The 17,902-nt window shown below is 44.9% G+C and overlaps 1 protein-coding gene across 2 annotated transcripts in view; it reads right to left on the bottom strand.

Moving 5' to 3' along the window:
* Positions 1-17,902, bottom strand: part of LOC8031802 (equilibrative nucleoside transporter 1) — a 101,915-nt gene that overhangs the window by 39,868 nt on the left and 44,145 nt on the right. For both annotated transcript variants that reach the window (XM_029986556.4, XM_029986557.4), the window contains 2 exons: positions 10,062-10,112; positions 4,177-4,258 (listed from right to left, as the gene is read on the bottom strand). In XM_029986556.4, coding sequence (XP_029842416.2) covers positions 4,177-4,258; positions 10,062-10,112 — 133 coding nt within the window. The remainder of the gene's footprint in view (positions 1-4,176; positions 4,259-10,061; positions 10,113-17,902) is intronic.

Genomic DNA, 17,902 nt, shown 5'->3' with positions numbered 1-17,902 from the left:
ACCAGACGATGTGACGTACGTGAAAAAGCGTAAATCAGAGCGTTGACTAATTACTTCCCAAGCTGTTCCGAATATGCTCCCGAAACCTTCTTAAAACTAACGTAGCGCTCTATCAACTATCCACTAACTGAACACATCACCAAGTGACTACACCAACTGCGTCACGACCGCTTCTGATTGATTTCAATGAAATGGTTGCTATGGCAACCGATGTCCGCTCAAGGCGTCGAAGTTGAAGGCAAGGGGTCGTAAAGGCTGGCTCGGACATTTTATTTGGGTGTAACCGGCTGCGCCACGATCGCTTATATGAGTGCGCAGACCTTACTAACCGTAACGTAACGTAACGAACGAAAGCACGAAGACAAGCACAAGGAGTACGCGGGACAAGTACTAGAAAATTCAGTACTCGCCCCTGTGTGCACATGCCATTTGTCTCCTGTACTTTTGATTGAATTTTGATTAACGAATAGAGTTTCATATTTTAAATAAATAGCAATAAACCGTGAAGACAAACACACACACACACCCGAGTCGGTTTTATCAAAATCGGAGTTGACCAAAAAACCTCGACGAAAAATCTCAAGATCAGGAACAACTGAAAAACCTCGACGAAAAACCTTGACTTGTCGGGAACAACCAAAAAGCCTAGAAAAAAAAAATGCTTCGTGGGGAGAAGTTTTGTTTTCAGCTGACCCAGGGCCAGAATACATACCGCACTCAACTGTCCGCGAGGCTGCTTTTTCCTTGGTGGCCTCAACCCTTTCCTCATTTTCGCTTTTTATCCGTACCTGGACGGTTTCCAGGTATTTAGTTGACGCGCATATTCGGTGCAGGTTGGCGGACATCACGCCTGTGTCTTGTTATCTGCCACATAAGCCATGATGAGCATAGGCGTGCTCGGGTTTCCGCATGAGAGGGGGCCTATTCTCATCAGAGCGCACCTTACGCTATCTACGCAGGTACTTGTAGCTGGTCGGTTTCCTCGCTACCGCCCACTTCAGTGCTGCTGAGACCACAGCAGAAAAAAAAACTATTTTGTTTTTTAAAGCGCGTATCTTCTGACGTTGTTGAGCAACAAGCGAATGGTTCTGCGAGGTTCAAAATTTAAGCGCAAAAAGTGAACTTAATGAAGTGTACAAATCAGAAATATTTTGTAGTTACGAGCAATTTTGTGGTTTACAGTTGGTATTATTAACCCGAGCAGTTCAACTGTAAAGAAAGGATGCATTTGGAATTTTTTGTCTCCAGGATCTTAAAGATTGCTTTATCGCAGCATACCCAACATAGCCACTGTCTTTAACTCCACTAAAAAAAATTAAAAAAATAAACCCACCGTTTATCAAGCAACCATTGATTTGATTCGGCACACAGATTAGGCATGGGGGATATTCGAAATGCTCCAGTGGTCAGTTGGGTGACAGTGTCAAAGTAAATGATGGTCTTCAGCGTACTGTGACACCTCAGCCTTAGTGCTTTCACATGTGGGCGAAAGGCGAAGTTGCTATTAAATTCTAAAGGCTGAACTCCATGGAGAAAATTATGCGACGAATAACTGACGAACTTCGGTCGACGGCACGCTCGCTTTACGGGCGACGTAGCAGCCACTATGCTGATGCCACGCGCACAGCAAAAGCCGCCGGGCAAAATTCGTCGCTTTTTCACAGCATATTCGTCCCATTTTCGCCTTTAGTATAAAAACTTACGTTCAAATATGAAAAATTTGTGTACTTTTGATATGTAACAGCGGATAAGAGGATGCTCCGCCACAGTCTTGCTAGCAGAAAGTGTAAAGCCAGGGGTGCAAGCAACAAAATTAAAACAATTTTTCTTTAAAAAAGTCTTACAAGTTTTTTTTTGTTTTTTCCTAATAGTCAGGTCCCCTTGGCCCTCCAGTGTGCACGCCTACGCTGCTAAGCACCGATTTCTTGCCTGACGCCGAAAAGTGACACCAGAAAACTCCGAATCTATGGAAAATAAAATAAACCCCGAAGAAAAAAACAAACAAACAAACAACAAAAACACTACCGGATTCGATGAAAAATGAGCTCCGAAAGCATGAAACCACAGTCATAAACTTACTCGCCCTGTTGACGCGACGAACCTGCGTCATATACTCGGTAGCAGTGGCCAACTTCAGACCTGCGTATATGCTATATTTTTATTCTTTTACGGACTATTATATTACCGTGGGTTTAAAATAATTCTGCCAACGTTATAAGCGTCCATATCTCGCAAATAGCGCGTGGATTTTATCTCACGACTACAGCAAAGCCCACAGTCTGGTACAGAAGCGCTAATTGTACGCTGGGGGCTCCACTTTTCAAAAGTACGCAAAGCGTAGTAGAAGAACGCAAGGAGACCTAATGCGGTCCGTCACACTCAAACGCAAATGTATGAATCGGTGTTTAGAGCGCAGCGAGCGATATAGATGGCGCCAATCAAAGAACGACAAAAGCGTAACGTCTCGGCTTTCATTGTCTTTCGTTGGCTGCGTTCTTATAATTATGCTGCCATAGTGTCTAAGAGGCCGAAAGCGCCACATCATGACAATGCGCTTATAGTTTGTGTGTACGCGTTGGCTTGTCTTCTTTCACTTCGCTTTGGCACCCAGATAAAACCAGCTGTGGGAGCACCGCAAGCTATCTTGCGGCAATCAAAAGGGTCCGTGTGCGAGAGAGCGAGGAATAAAGATTAAACTATGTACGTGGGACTAGGAGGTTGACAACATGGTCACTTTTTAATCGGGTGCTTGGGTTTTCGGGGAATGTGTGTTAGGCCGTGACCGCCGTGCTTTAAAGGCGGGCGCAGTCTCTCGTCGCTATGTGATGCTGATGCTTGTCCTTGTCGAGCGGAGGTGCTGTTTCATAGGGCATCCAGATCAGATAACGGTATCTATATTCGGGCTGTGTAATCTTGATGACTGAATGAAGCAAACCGTATAAATTACCTTTCTGTGACGTGTTACGTAATAGTCTAGTTTTAAAGCATGGAATGCTTAAGAATTTTCGTAGTTTAGTTTTAGTTTAGTTTAATGGAATTATGACAGCTCAAGACACGTCAGCAGGTAGATCCCTTTTGAACGCCATTTGCCGATTGTTGGAAGGTCGAAATTACTCCATAATGGCGAAACAACCGAGACTTCGCGGTACATGCACATCTAAAACCGACACACAAGTACACATACTAAAAGCGCACGGTGCATGCCGGCGCTTGGTCGGTGTTGGCACTGATCTCTATTGTAGTAGGCTGGATCGCGGCCTCAGTAGCTGTGGCCGAGTGTTGCCACCGGCTGCCATTGATTGACACGACCGAATGCATGGGACTTCATGGAGAAAAGGACAAGAAGTGTCATTTACCCCGCTTCTAAGCTATTTTCGGCACTGAAACTTTTTGGCTGCTTTTCGATAAGCCCGTCAAATAGCTTGCGTACAAACATTAAAACTGAGAGTCCTCGCAGTTTTTATACATAAATAGTTTGTGGTCGAGAGTGACTCCGCTGGGGATAGATGTAGTGCAGCTCAATGAGGCGAGAGTTACCTAGAGCTACCGCGGAGTCGGTGGCGGTTTCATTGCGTTGGGTTTAGCAGACGACAAGCTCGAAGGCTTTGCTAAGCGGAATTCGCTCACTTCCGAAAAGTCGCTGTCGAGATGGAACTTCTTTTTCATTCATCAACTTCTGGGCTTTCCCGATGACGGTCTCATTGACGGCAAGTTTCTTTGTTTACTCCAATACGAGAGCAAGCTTGCCAGTTTAGCCGTACGTGGTCTGGTACGTTTGATTTTTTTAATCGGCGTTCGAGCGTTTGACAAATACCGATTCGATCGCCAAACACACAAGGATCGCAGCACACCATATAATACTCGCCTCCGAGCACAGCGTGCGTGTTTGAATATTCTTACTTTTGTGCGTTTCTGCCATGAACTTGCGTGTATTGCCTGGTGTGAAGCAATGGCCGCCGGTGGCGACACCGACAGGCTCTCGATCCGCGATCCAGCCTACTACAATAGAAATCAGTGGGTGTTAGCACTGATTCTGGTTGAGGTTGTGCAGACCAACCCCTCCCCCTCTCTCTCTCTCTCCCCCCCCCCCCCCCCCCCCCCCCCGGTGACGTGGAAAATCCGGCACTACGGCCTTGACACCTAGGAAGGGTTGCGCGGATGCAGAAGAGAGCTCACGTCATCCGCCGTGATGAAGAAATTCCAGGGCAGTAGAGATCCGATACCAAACAGGAACATGGTGAAGCTCACGAAGTGGTACCTGGAGGGGAACCCGAAAATCTCATGGTCATTCCACTGCACAAAATAAAACGGGACTACATCATTAAAGGGGTAGTCCGGTGTTTTCTTGATATTTCCCGATTTGCCTGAAAATTTGCTACACCCCAAGGAACATCGCAGAAATGGTAATCCAAATAATGGGCCATAGTAATATTTTTTTCGCGATGGTGATGAATTTACACCTTCGGTCCTACCGTGTTTTTCAAAGTGAAAGTCTGTAGAGGCAACAATGAAAAAGTGACGTCAGAGGAAAGAAGGGGTTCACTCCTCTGATCGTAGACTTTGTTCCCAATTGTATACAAGCAGTTTCATGGTGTCAAATGAATGCTTTGAAAGCTCGCTCCAGCACCCGAGCAGCAGCATGAAACAAATGCTCGGCATAGTCCACTTTTTAGACGGCCCGCACCACTGGCAAGACTTCCTGCCATTGACGTCAAGGCACTGGAAAGCGCGGGTATATTTGAATGTTGGTTTCGGCGGCATCATTTTCACTTGCCGATTCCAAAGTAACTATTCTTAATTTCGCGATACTAAATACCATACCGAGAAGGGCACAGACCGACGATTCCGAAAATATAATTTATTTAGGTAGTTCAAGAAATCGCCGGAGAACCCCTTCAAGAAGCGTTGTCCTCGCTGCGTACATGTTGCGCGGTTTGTCAGTTGGTTACAGCAAGAGTTAGTGCGACGTGCTGAAAAGCGTTTCTAGCTAATAATTTTGTTCTCGTTCTCTTCATTAGTATTTCAGTCGTATTCCTTATTATATCGCGTCGCTCACTTTATACTTCAGACGACCGATTTCATTTTATACCCACCCAAAGTAGTCAACAGGCTGTGGTTTATCTGTGATTTTCGACAACGGAAATGCGCCTTCCTGCTAATAAAAGGAACTGAATGGAACTGAATAAGCGGGCAAGCGGGTTGATAATTCTTCCGCCTGATTTGTGCTTCTGTTAATTAAGTTTTCGAAGGTCTTTGAGTGTACTTCAGAGATAGGTTCATGAGAATATTTCCCGAACTAGGTATAGAATTGGCCATAATATTGCTTGGTATTATGAAGTAGCTTTCAGGACTTTCGAATAAAACACTCGCCCTTAACGCTTATATATTTCTGATCTATGCGAACGTATATGGTTACTTCAAACCAATAAAACAAAAACAGATGGTGTACCTATACTCGGTGTCACTAGTTGTGTGCAGTGCAGGCGAAGGCAACGCCGTCCGAAGAGAGAAAGGACGAGGACTAGGAAGGTGGGACGGTAGAGGAGAGCAATGGAGGGCGAGGTGGAGAAAGGAAGGGCACAAGGAACGCTAGAGAGGAAAGGAGGTTTCTCTTGTAAGCCCCAGCCTTCCTAATGCTTGTCCTTTATCCCCTTGCTTGTCGCTGGCTTCGCCTCTACTGCACGCAACTGGTGAAATTGAGTATAGTTTTAGTAGCCTTACATAACCAGCTAAAGTTGTCAACTGTCACTTTGCAAGAGGAATTTATGGTGAGGATTCTGCGTCGTTGGCGTTTGCTCTTCGACAAGAACGTTTTTGGAGTTATTTGGAGTTCGCACTTCAGATAAACTTCTTCAGATGTTCACGAAGTTTTGCTCTCCAAACTCTAAATATACTCGAAGTTTTACCTGCCAAGCTGACGCACTCGCTCTTTGACCTTGTTCCATTGTTTCACATCGCACACGTTCATAATTCGCAGAGAAGTAGATTCCCTGTAATGGGTTCCCTGTACTGACCCATAAAAGAATGCCTTCTCACCGAACGATGGGAGAAAATAATTATTTGATTTTGCGTGATATGTCACACAGAAGGCGACGCCACAAAAGTGAACTGGTCTTGTTGAGGAATATTGATACTCTCACATCCTCTGGATCGCTCAACTCTTTACATTAGGTAAAATAAATCCAAATCGTAAAGACGTCGGTCTTTGGAATTATTAAATAAAATAAAAATGACCAAATATAGGAAAGTAACCGAATAATTGATAAATAAAAAACAGCTCCTAGAAGTCGTTAGGTTACTTGTAGTGAGTTATTGCCGCGTCAGGTTGCACGTCAGAGACCACAGTGCAACGGTCGCACTTTGTCTGGCCACATTCGTACTCCTCTGCTGACGTTACGTTTCAAGGCATACCACTTTCCCTATCCTCGTCCCTACCATTCACCTACTCGCAGGCGGGGAGTCCAATGGCGTCAACTCCAAACCAAAACCTTCCCGACGCCCCTCTTCTACCCTTACGCGTTCCCCTTCCGCGGTCCGCCTGAGTGCCCGCACTGCGGAGAGCGTACCACTCTTCTTCACAAGGTCTGGCAATGCCAGGTCATTCCCTATGTCTTGCCTATCTCCAACCCCTCCTCCAGCTCCTGGGACGAGCGGCTGACCGATGACACGCCACCGGCCAGCAATGGCTGGTGGACCGTGCCGAGGCGGCAGCCGCCACTTACGGGGTTCCGGACTACGGGCTCCACCCGGGAGTACTGGGACGCATCATCGCGATAAAGTTCATTCATTCACTAATTTTCCGCTTTGAAAGTATCCCCACAGCAGATGCGATGTGACCTGACCGCACTTACGAAGGTGCTGTGGCATTTAGTGGAAAGGTCATGGATGATATTTTCTTCTGAGCTACGCACTTAGTTTGTCCTTCCGTTTCGCTTTTTGTGTGACATTATTCATTAGCTTACCCTCTTACACGTCGTGAATTTATTCAAAAGGACAAGCGCAAACAATGCCTGCCCATGAGTCATTATTAATCTTCCGGTTGACTTGTTCCGTCTAGTCTTGCTAGAATATCCCTTCCCCTCCCCCAATATTTTTTTTTATTTACTGCCAGGCGATTTAATATGGAGTCAAGATATTACCCAATGAATTTTTTGCTGCATAGTCACGTATAACTTTAATAAAGCCCAGAAAAAAAAAAAAAGACTCAACTGTCCAAAACCAAAACCGAAACACGAGCACGGAAGCTCATGGCCGGAAATTACGTAATACACCCGACCGCGTTTTGTTTTTTCACCGCTTGTCCGGCGTGTGAAGCAGACGACGAAGTTGCGTGCACCGTTTATCGTGCGATTGTTTCGCACTTTTATTCACTTCCGCTGGATGTTCTGCGCTTGAAGATTGATCGGTCGGTACCACGAAGGACAGGTCCGAAGCAGCTGCCCCTCATCCGTCGCAACGTTGGTCCGTCGTACACCGCTATCGCATCGTCCAGCCCTCGGTATGCCCGCGGTACGTCGCCATGTTGAGAACGACGAGCACATTTGATGTGTGCAACTTTTTTTTTTGTCAGATCAACGTGTTTGCAGCTTTTTGGTGGCCACAGAAATGGGGTTCGTATTCCTTTCTATATTTTTAATCTTAATTGTGCGCCTTAGATGACCCACGACTTCGAATACAGTATGTGATACCCATAGTTTGAACGCCACGTGACTATGAAGAAGAAAGTGAGTGCGACTGAAACCGGCCGATTCTCGACCGGCTGTTTTCGGGCGGAAAGACAACGAATTTAGACACAAATTTTATCATGGGTAGTTTGGCTCCTATAGGTCATGTTCAAATAAAAACCTCGGGGAGCATACATACTCTGTCTGTGACTCTTTAAATACTTCTGCCCGCTTGCCCATCAATTTGCTTTTTATGGGTAACGTTTTTTTCAAGTTGGCACTTTTAAGAGCGCGAGGCAACAGTTATTGTCCTTTTAGTAAATACAGCTTAAAACTGTTCGTTGACGCTTATAACTTATGTATGGAACACGCGTAAGTTGTTTGTTTTTTCTCCACGGAATAGCAATCGCAGAATAATATTATTAACAAAAAAACAACAGGCTTTACCCTTTGAACTTACAGCCAGAACAAGCGGCCACGTGGTCTGCTGCCGATTATATGCCGCCAATGTTTCTCCTAGCCACTCGCTGGGGTTGGCCAATCACAAGGCACGCGTGAAGTTCCACACATTGTTAACGTTGGCCTATTCCCGTCATCTTAGCGATAGCGCACGAATAATTACCCAAATGCATGTCGAAGCATTGATTGTCACGCGTCAAAATCGAATGCTAACACAGTGACAGTGGCCACTGCATCAGCGGCATTTAAATATCGTCACCCCCGCGGTGACCATATTTAAATGCGGCTGATCGCAAAGCTCGATGACAAGAAACTGGGGATCGCACTGTTGACAAAGCCAGCGCTGCAATCCCCACGACTTTACTCTCGAGTTTGCAAATAACTTATTTAAAAAAAGAAAAAAAAAAAAAAAAAGATCCGCTTCTATTTTTGAAGTTATTCCGCGACAAAAGCTTCTTGCTCATTGGCGATGCGTGCGAACGAGTATACTATTCTCCCACTAGTGCCAGTCGGCTCGTGTAAAGTGAGACACATTACCGCCCACTATCGTTTTGCACGGCCCCTTTGAAAACTTTGTACGAGCGTATCCAAAATCCAAAACAGCAGACACAAAAAATTAACGGCTACCCACGAGCCATTGTTCAACTGCAGGTTGACTTTTCGCGTCTAGTTCTGCTTTGGCTTTTTGTACCGGGCAAGCTGACGTCATTAGCGGCCTTTTCAAGTTTGTTAGTGTCGTTGTAAAACGTATGAAACCTTTGTAGAGGCATTATGTACTTTAACTTATTTTTTATATATTTCTGCATTATACTCCGTTTCACCTTATCATGAAGTGCAGCGGACAGTAACTAGCCATCCAAGCCAATCCAATGCCACGTGAATGTTACATGACGTTCGGGAAGAGTTGCATGCAACGCCTGGGCGTGTGGGTACGTGATCTGTTCACACGTGCCAGTTCGATTGTCCCTACTCGCAGTGTCCGCAGGGGTCTATCGTGCAAGGCGACACGGGTTCATTAGTGTTGTATGGTTTGTTCGTTTGCTGAGAGGTATAAGCCTACCAAATGTACTCACTGACACTTGATATCTGCCCGTTATTGTTACACCTAAGATTAACATCATCTTCATTCCCATCAAATAGGCCAGCATCAACACCATCAACACGATCATCACTTCTGGTGCTGAAGGACTGAATCGGTTCGAATCTGACCCCCAGCGCGCGCAGTCATCACATTTAAGCACTCCTCGTATTTTCAAATGCTGAAGGAGTGGTGGAGGAGCCGTGTATCTAACCGCGCGTACCTCTCGCGTACTATAGACTAAAAAAAAAAAAAAAGAAAGAATGTAGCCATTCTACCTCTTGTCATATACGACACTACAAAACTTCATTTCGACGTACAGCGCCCTATAGTCGAACAGACGGCCCCAACTTTTACGAGAGGCATGATTACGGTGGAATATAACATATTGAACAGCTAAACTATACGTATCAAAGAATACAGAAAGAAAAACACTGAGGTTTTGCAGTAGTGCAAAGAAAACCCCGATTACTTTTTTCTGCAGTCAGTCACACGTATATTATTCATTTTAATAAGTTATCAAGGAGGGGCTATCAAGCCCCTCTTTGAATTCGGTACTGTCGGTTCAACGTCGGTGCGCTGTACGTCGAACGAAGTTTTTGGGCTGTTATGTATGACAAAGGGTATAAGAATATACCCTTTTTTTCTGTGTGTACATGTTTGTGCGAGACGTCTCATATAGTTGTCTTTGTTGTAGGGTGTTGGTGGCATGTCGCCGCTTGCCAATTGTAAGGCTGCGGAATAATCGTCATGCTATTTGGACTTTTTGTTTCTGCAGTTTACATTGTTGTCTAATGCGAAATACATAATGAATTAATTAGTTTACTTATTTATCTAAGAGACAACACAAATTTGCTTACCGGTCTTCGGGCCCCGGAGCTGCCGGCATCTTGGACGTTACCTCTGTCGAGCTGAAAAAAGAAACAAATGTGTGGCTTATTTGTTTCAGCTTCGCCGAAAGTGACAATGCTCTACAGCCCTTTGAGGGCCGACGTGGTGCCAAGGCGAAGCCTTTTTTTACGCAAAATGTGCATAGGGTGAGGGGGTTACATATAAAGCATAAAATAACGGCCTCATGACATATAGCGTATATCTCACACCCTATAAGCTACAATTTGGCGATAATATTAGTATTTCAGTCGAAGGCCTATTTAAGTCGCACTTCTCTGTACGCTCTGAACAAAGTTTCTGCGCCCGCGGAGATGTCGCAAGGCGACGGCCCGTCTTCGAACCGTCTAAAGGGCAGGCCATTGGCGGTGTTCCTCTGTTCCTCCTTTGTCGTAAAGGTCGATGCGGCCTACATCTTGCACAGTTAAGGTCCATGCTTTAAAAAAAATCATATTAGCGGCACCTTTGCATAAAAAGCACTGACAATAATGTTTGTTAAAAAAAAGGAAAAAAACAACAAACAAACAAACAAAAAAACGCCATATATACATTGGAATTAGGTGTAACGCGGAACTGCAACACATGAAGTTTAGCGGCATGACAACCCCCCCCCCCCCCCCTCCTCGCCCCCATTTTCCGTCCTACTCCCCTCCTTTACTTCCTTAAATTCAGGGGAAGCGTTTTCCCGCTTAATTTAGCAGAATTTAGCGTGACTTCCAAGCCCAGGAAAGCTGATAGATAACATTGCTACCTCCCTGCCATGTTACATTGGCAATTAAGTGTTTTTTGAAGCTTTCAGTTTTCATGGCATAGTGTGTGTTGGGCTTTGATCTATAACAAACGACCACTTTTAGATGTCAAGACGTCGCGGGCACTTTTTCCTTTTGGGGGAGAAGGGGGGGAGGCCATCCTCGGGTCCCATTACCTTTCTAAATGTTTACCAATGAAAATATTTAATTACATGGAGATTCCGAACGCTGCTATCATCGGTCTTTTCAGACGCATTATATTTTGACAGAAAACGTAAAATCTTTGTGTGTAGGAGACTTAATACAGCAACTGCTTACGGCGCGCCTTACTTAGTGCCTGCTTTCAGCGCCTTGGTGCCTGCACCAAAGCGCTGAAAGAAGGGCGTGCCACCATCTTTGCTGAGACCTTCATTAGGGAAATCGACCGCCCATAAGAGTAATTTTGTTTTTTTTTCTTTTCAGGATGCTTAGAGCCTGTAGGTTGAGTTATCACAAGAAATACACAATCTCAGAACCCACTTCAGTGCCTTTAAGGTTATTTGTTTGTTGTTTTGCCGAAGGACAATACGTTTGAGCGTACTGCGGTCATTGAACCGCTTTCCGTCACACGGCCATTTTAAAAGGCAAGAGTCACTGACAGCTAGTAATGGAAGGGCTCGAAACAAACAAAAATATTTTGGGAAACATGTTTTCTGGCATAAAAAGCAAAACACGAAAACGAAACGAGACCCAGTTTAATTTAAATATCAAGGGGACCATGAAATGAATTTCGGGCTGGGATATATACATTGGAATTTTATTAACCGAAAGCTCTCCGCCGTTTCATTCTAATGCATCCGCGGTACCCAAGCACGTCGGCCGAACCCAGCTTACGCATTGGACACGAGCACTGCGTCACTTGGACATATGCGCTCGTTACCAATCAATCCGTCGACGACCATTTGGATTCGCGTTCGTGGCCATTGAGAGTGCCGTGACAGCACTTATCATCACTTGCGCGAATGCCAAGTTCCGTGGCGTGATTAAAAAGCACGTCGGAAGCTTGGAGTCATCACTTCCGGTGTCCAAGCACGTCACGACCGCGTGATTTCTCATTTCGCTTTTGAGTCGAGGATTAAGGCTAAGGAGGAAGTTGAAAAATGATTTCATGGTCCCTTTAACGAGCCAATTAAGCAAATTTCTGCAACATACGGTAAAATTGACATTAATTACACGTGAAAAAAAAAATAGCAAGTGTTCTCAGACATGAGGTGGAGGATTAAACGGAATATACCAGATTAGATTTGTTAGTCCATAAAAAAAAATGATGCGGTAACAGAGCAAGGGAGAAAATTGGAGAAAACACAAGTGCTCGTGGTTGTCTACTACCTCTATCCGTTGACAAACTGCCTGCATTGCACTAAAAGCACACACCAAATGTGAATTGTTCTGCTGTTCACGATGAACTGTCCAGTAGTATAGCTATAAATGGAACAAATATATCGACGTAGAGTTTTGAAAACATTAATACAGAGAAGTGATACCTTACTGTTGCCTGAAACGTGTTCGTGCAGTGTGTGCGTGCCCGCTAAGAAGACAATTTTTCATGTCATCCATCGCATATTTCCCGGTTAATACATTTCCACATCCTTAGTCAACGAAAACCATGGAACTTGTATAATGCGCAACCGAGCCACCGCGACTACATCACCATATGGACATAGTTTTGTGCAATATACTATAATATTTGAAAATTAAAACAACGCAAAGGACGAACATAGTCACAGGCACAGCGCTGTGTCTGAGTCTTTCTTCGTCCGGTCTCTCGTCCTTTTCGCTGTTTCTATTCTCAAGTATGTCTTACCAACTCGGCCTAGTTTCAGCTATAATAATATCATCACTGACGAAAGTTGGGTGTAAGTTAACCGTTACAATAAATACAATACAGCCTTGAAGACTATCGCCATTGCCAGATGCGTACAGTCAAAAATCTGCTAAATGGACGAAGGTCTCATGAACATTTCAAAAATAATATAAAGTAACAGTACTACCGGAACTGTCTGGCGAATAACTGTTGCCCTTGTTTATCTGTCTCGGTATCTTTCAAGCGATCGCTGGATCGCTGTTGCGGAGACCACTTTTCAAATGCTTTCAAAATTTTCAAAACAGACAAACAACCTAATTTTTTTAAATTTTAGTAAAGTTTGCAATCCTACAGATTAGAAAAAAAAAAAGAAAACAAAGGGCGGGGCTTATTTTATTTCCTGATTTTCGTTTGTTATTGGTTCACTGGCGTTCGTGTCGGCTAGTCCGTTAATCCTATTGGTTGCGGAGCGATGAGAATATGCCTGGGCTCGCCATGCCCAGTGCCCTTCTAAGTCGTCAGCGACTGCGTAAAGCTTTTGCCCATTGCCACACTCAGGGCTCGTTCACACTTATGAGGGCCGTGTTAGTGTACACTGTAAAAGACGACTAGCGCGTGACGATTAACGTTTGGCGCTGCTTCACTGACTTTGTCGGCTGCGATCGGCCTTAGAGCAAATGTTGGGGTACGTAATTCAGCGAGAAATTACGAACTGCCACAAGAAGAACAGACTTCCCGGGCATTGCTCGAAATTTCCACGTAGGAACAAACTGTGGGAAAACGGGACAAATAAACACGAGCGGCAAAATCCTAGCAATCGAGACGGTCCACGTCTTTCTGGGTCTCAAGCGCGGACAGATCGCCTTTTACGGCGCAGATACTGCGGCCGGACTTTTATGATGTTCCGACCCGCCGTTCTGCTTTTACGAGTTGGCGTCTTTTTGTCTTGTCGTCGCACGCCAACCGTAGCGTCGAACTCGAACATGCTGTAGTCGCCTTTTCTTTTATTTCTTGAACAAGTTGTAGTTGTCTGTCCGGGATGTGTGCGTTGATAAGCGCTTCTCTCTTTGCTAAGGGGAGGAGGCGAAGCGTCTCGGGTTTGCTTTTATGATATATTCCGCTTTGTTTCTGAATGGCCGGGTCACTACCGTAGCTCGAAGTGAGCAAGGAAGCACGTCGGAGAAGCCGAGTGAACTGCAATGTCTCCGGGCTCATGAGGCCGGCTCACGAGGGCGTGATGAGAAAGTGAATTGTACACAGGCCCCTCTCTCCGTAGAACTTCGTGCTCAAAATACAGCGTGTCCCCCCCCCCCCCCCCCCCCTTCAAAGAAAAAAAGTATTGCAGAAATAAACAACGCGCCGCTGAATGCTCAGTCTCTACCAAAAGGTGGCGCTACCGGTACGGACCGGATGCCAAAGTTTCAGAGCTAAACGTGCTCACTCAAATGTTATGAGCGTTTTTTTTTTATTTTTAGAGTAAAAGTGGTTGCCTAGGATGCCCACGGAAACATGGCGATAAATAATAAAATTAAGTGTAATATCTTTATTACTCCATTTTAAAGCAATGCATTCAACCGGGCCCGTGAAAGCCACAGGGGCTTGTGGGACGGAACCCGGCAGCCAGCTTCGCGTTCATACCTTTTTTCCTTTTCTTCTTATCTTTTATTTTTTTTACCGCGTCTGGCGGTAAGATACATAATAGGAACAACAACAGAACAAAAAGAGACAAAGAAATAACAGTGTCATTGGCTGAGCAAATCATGCCACAACGGAAGAACATGGACAGATAATATGTACACTTTTACCAGTGTTTAAAAAAAATACATGTATACAATACATTACACAACGATATGTAGATATTGTATCTGTTTAAAATGCTATACTGCTAGTCTGTAAAACCGATGTCTCACGTGTCTTGATTATCGTTGTGAAAGCACCGCTTTTTTACTAATAGTTTTACCTCCTTTTGTGATGTAGGACTGGATAAATCACGCGGAAGTTGATTAAGGTGATAGGGTATATATTAATTTAATAAACGCTTTCCGTTATCGGTATGTATTCGTGGTAGTGCAGTGGTCCTTATGTCATAGAAGTTTTGTTTTTAGGTGTTTCTTGAAATCGCTATTCGAATAATTGTTATAGTAACGAATTGCTACAGTTTCTCGAGCGGCATTGTGTTCAGACAAACGTGTTTCTGAAGTGGTTCTAAGTTCTCATATTGTGATTCGTATGCAATATTGTTAAGTATTCTGAAAATACTTTTGTTAACATGAAGTAACTCTCTATCGCTCTCTGACATGCTACACGTGTTTTTCCCAACTCATGTACTTGTAAAAAAATAATCCTAAGTACTTAGCATTGGCTTCATACCTCTTGACATAGATGTCCTTACCACGATCCTGATTTAAAAACAGTGATGTAGAAGTATAAGTGTGTGCGAGTTTCTGATAGACATTAGTTTTTTATCGAAGTTAACAAAGACTTGATTACTTAGAAACCAGTTTAATTGCGTATCTATATAATTTTGAAATAATAAACCTGGAGTCATGCATAAATAATGATTTCTAAAACAAACAAACAAAAAGACTTGTTTGCAGCGAAGCATGTTAAGTGACTTGATCTGGAGGTCAGGGGATGATTACAAATTACTTACGGGTAATTAAACGAAACGAATAGGGCATAACGCGAATCACAACGCTAACTGTGCGTGCCGACTGATTACCCAATGTTGGCCTTTGCGAACTGGCAGCTCGCAGTTCAGATGCCAGAATGGACCGTGCCATTTATATTGTCATTCTGCGTGCCCTGCAAACGCGCACGTGTTTGCAATGTAGGATCAGTCACTAAGCAGTTGCCGCAACGGCGACTGACCGCCCGCCAGCAATAATCCTCCATACGACGATGAAATGCAAGCGACGTGCCCTTCCCCATGTATTAATGCGTTATAATTAAGCGCCGTTCACAGATATGTGACCGAGTAAGACCGAGAGAGACCATACCGGTTTATAAGCCTCTTGCGACGTCTTAGGACCGGATGCGCTGCAGCGGAGCTGGTCCTCAGACATCGCAAGAGGCTTATAAACCGGTCTGGTCTCTCTCGGTATTACTCTGTCGCAGAGTGTGAAAGGGCCTTTAGTCCCCACACGCATGACAGGGAAAAGCTGGCGGCGTCCGTCTATGAACAACACAGTGGAAATGGAAGCGCGCCGCGTAGAGAGGAGGAGAGCAGTGAAGGACAAGGGTGAGAGGGAGGTGACGTCACGGGGTGGAAGCCAATCCTAGCGCGGATGCTGGAGCGAATCTGAACGCAGGTTGCGTTTCCCGAAAAGGTTCATGTGTGGCGTTTCCCAAGGATCATGCTAACGCATTACCTAAAGATCCACCAATGGATTTTCCTTTAATTTATTTTCAGGTTTACGCTCGTCAAGCTTGCTCCATCCGTGACAAACTTATCTTATCTATCTTATCAATTAATCGGAAAGAGTTGTATCAAATGAGATGCGCCTAGTGTACTTGAGGGGAGGCCAATGATTCCCAGTACAGTACTCTGGGAACATGCGAATACAAAATAACTCAAATGGTCCGAGCGTCGGAAATATTTTATCACCCAGTAGACAATTTTCATTTTAATGTGAAATAGTCCAGAAGTGAATGAAACACAAGTTTTCAGGTCGTTGTAGCTGTAGCCTCGATGTTTCTAAAAGAACCTTACTGTATGCTCCTCAGACGTGTATTTCCGAGGTTTTATTAGACCTAAATATGTCTTTACTTCATTCTCATTGCCAGGGCACGCAAAAAGTGATCTCACAAATCATTCAAAGGAGCATTCCATTACGTTTCCAGTTTCACGAGTGGCACGCTTCATTGTGTCTAAAGTCACCTTTCGACGAACTCAATCAAGACCTGGGTCTTCAGTTACGGGGAGCAAAGGTATATCCAACAACCGTATCATGCACTGAAAGGTCACATTTATCGAAATGGTCCATGCTCTCTATAGTTTGTTGCAAAAAAAAAAAAAAAAAAGAAGGAAAAGCTTTTTGCACAAAGCGTTCTATTTTTTTCTCTTTAACCAAACGGACGCTGGAGAGGAGAAGAGTGGAGTCACCTCCTCTCTCGTTCCCTCTCCAGCGTTCGCTGTGCTAACGTGGAAAGAAGGAAGTGCTTTGTGGGAGAAGCTTAAGTGTCCCGCTTTGCTTGACCTGCAGACAACTGTCCAGAGCCATTTATAATACCCAGAGAGTTTTGTCAATGGGCGGAGCTTGTGGCCTTCAGGAGCAAACCTACTTTGTGATAACATGTCGTGGCGTGTTACCTATCGAGCGACGATCATGGTTTGTTATGCGGCCATAAGACAAGAAGGAGTAAACACGCCTTTTCCCGGTTGCCAGACTCTCAGCCGTGGTTGCTAGAGTGCCTGCATCTCCACATGACTGCTGAACTCTCCCAGTACAAACGGCGATGGGGCTTCAAGTTGGACACATGGCGAGAAAGTCGGCCAGATCGCCGACCGCCGTGATTGAACAACGCCAACGTCAAGTGCGGTGGTAGCCTATTGTGGCGGCCCGCGATCACGGCGACTTTCTCGCCGAGGGACCAGAGTAGAACCCCTGGAGCTGTGAAAGCAGTCGCGCTGCTTTGAGCAGATGTTGTAGCGCTGGTTGATTTGCCGATTGCAGAGGTACCTACGTAAAGGTGCATTTATGCCAGCCGTGTAAATGGCGTGTCACTTCCCGTGGTCTGAACTTCCCACCATAAATTGCACTTGAATGAATGTGAGTGGAACCATAGCTCTAAGTTGTAACCTCTCTGTCCAGTGAACTGCTGCCTGTTTACGTTGGCTCGAAGTCAACACGTGACAGGGCAACGGGAATCACAGCTACAGGAAGAGCGGGCCCCCCGTACTGCACTCATACATTCTTGAAACTTAATACGAACGTAATCAAAAGCAACCCGGGAGAGACGCATGTCGGGCACGCGGTCGCTGACGAAGATGGAAATTTTAATGTAAGGTACGAGGACCTAGAAGATAGAATTGCTGATGTTCACGAGTAACAATATCCAGCTTACTTGGTGGAATTACACGCAGAAACCGCAGATACAGCCGGCGCCAAGAAAGTTAAAATCGAAAAGGCCCCACTGGTGCGCGCAAGTGAGGAATATACAACTCCTTGATGATAAGGCCGCAATAGTTGAATTTCTACGTCGCATGGCGTAGGTCCGC

Source organism: Ixodes scapularis, unplaced genomic scaffold (assembly GCF_016920785.2).
Source record: "Ixodes scapularis isolate PalLabHiFi unplaced genomic scaffold, ASM1692078v2 PGA_scaffold10__122_contigs__length_95168666, whole genome shotgun sequence".
Classification (NCBI taxonomy): domain Eukaryota; kingdom Metazoa; phylum Arthropoda; class Arachnida; order Ixodida; family Ixodidae; genus Ixodes; species Ixodes scapularis.
Note: the sequence above shows the minus strand (reverse complement) of the source record. Positions and strands in the feature narration are given on the sequence as shown.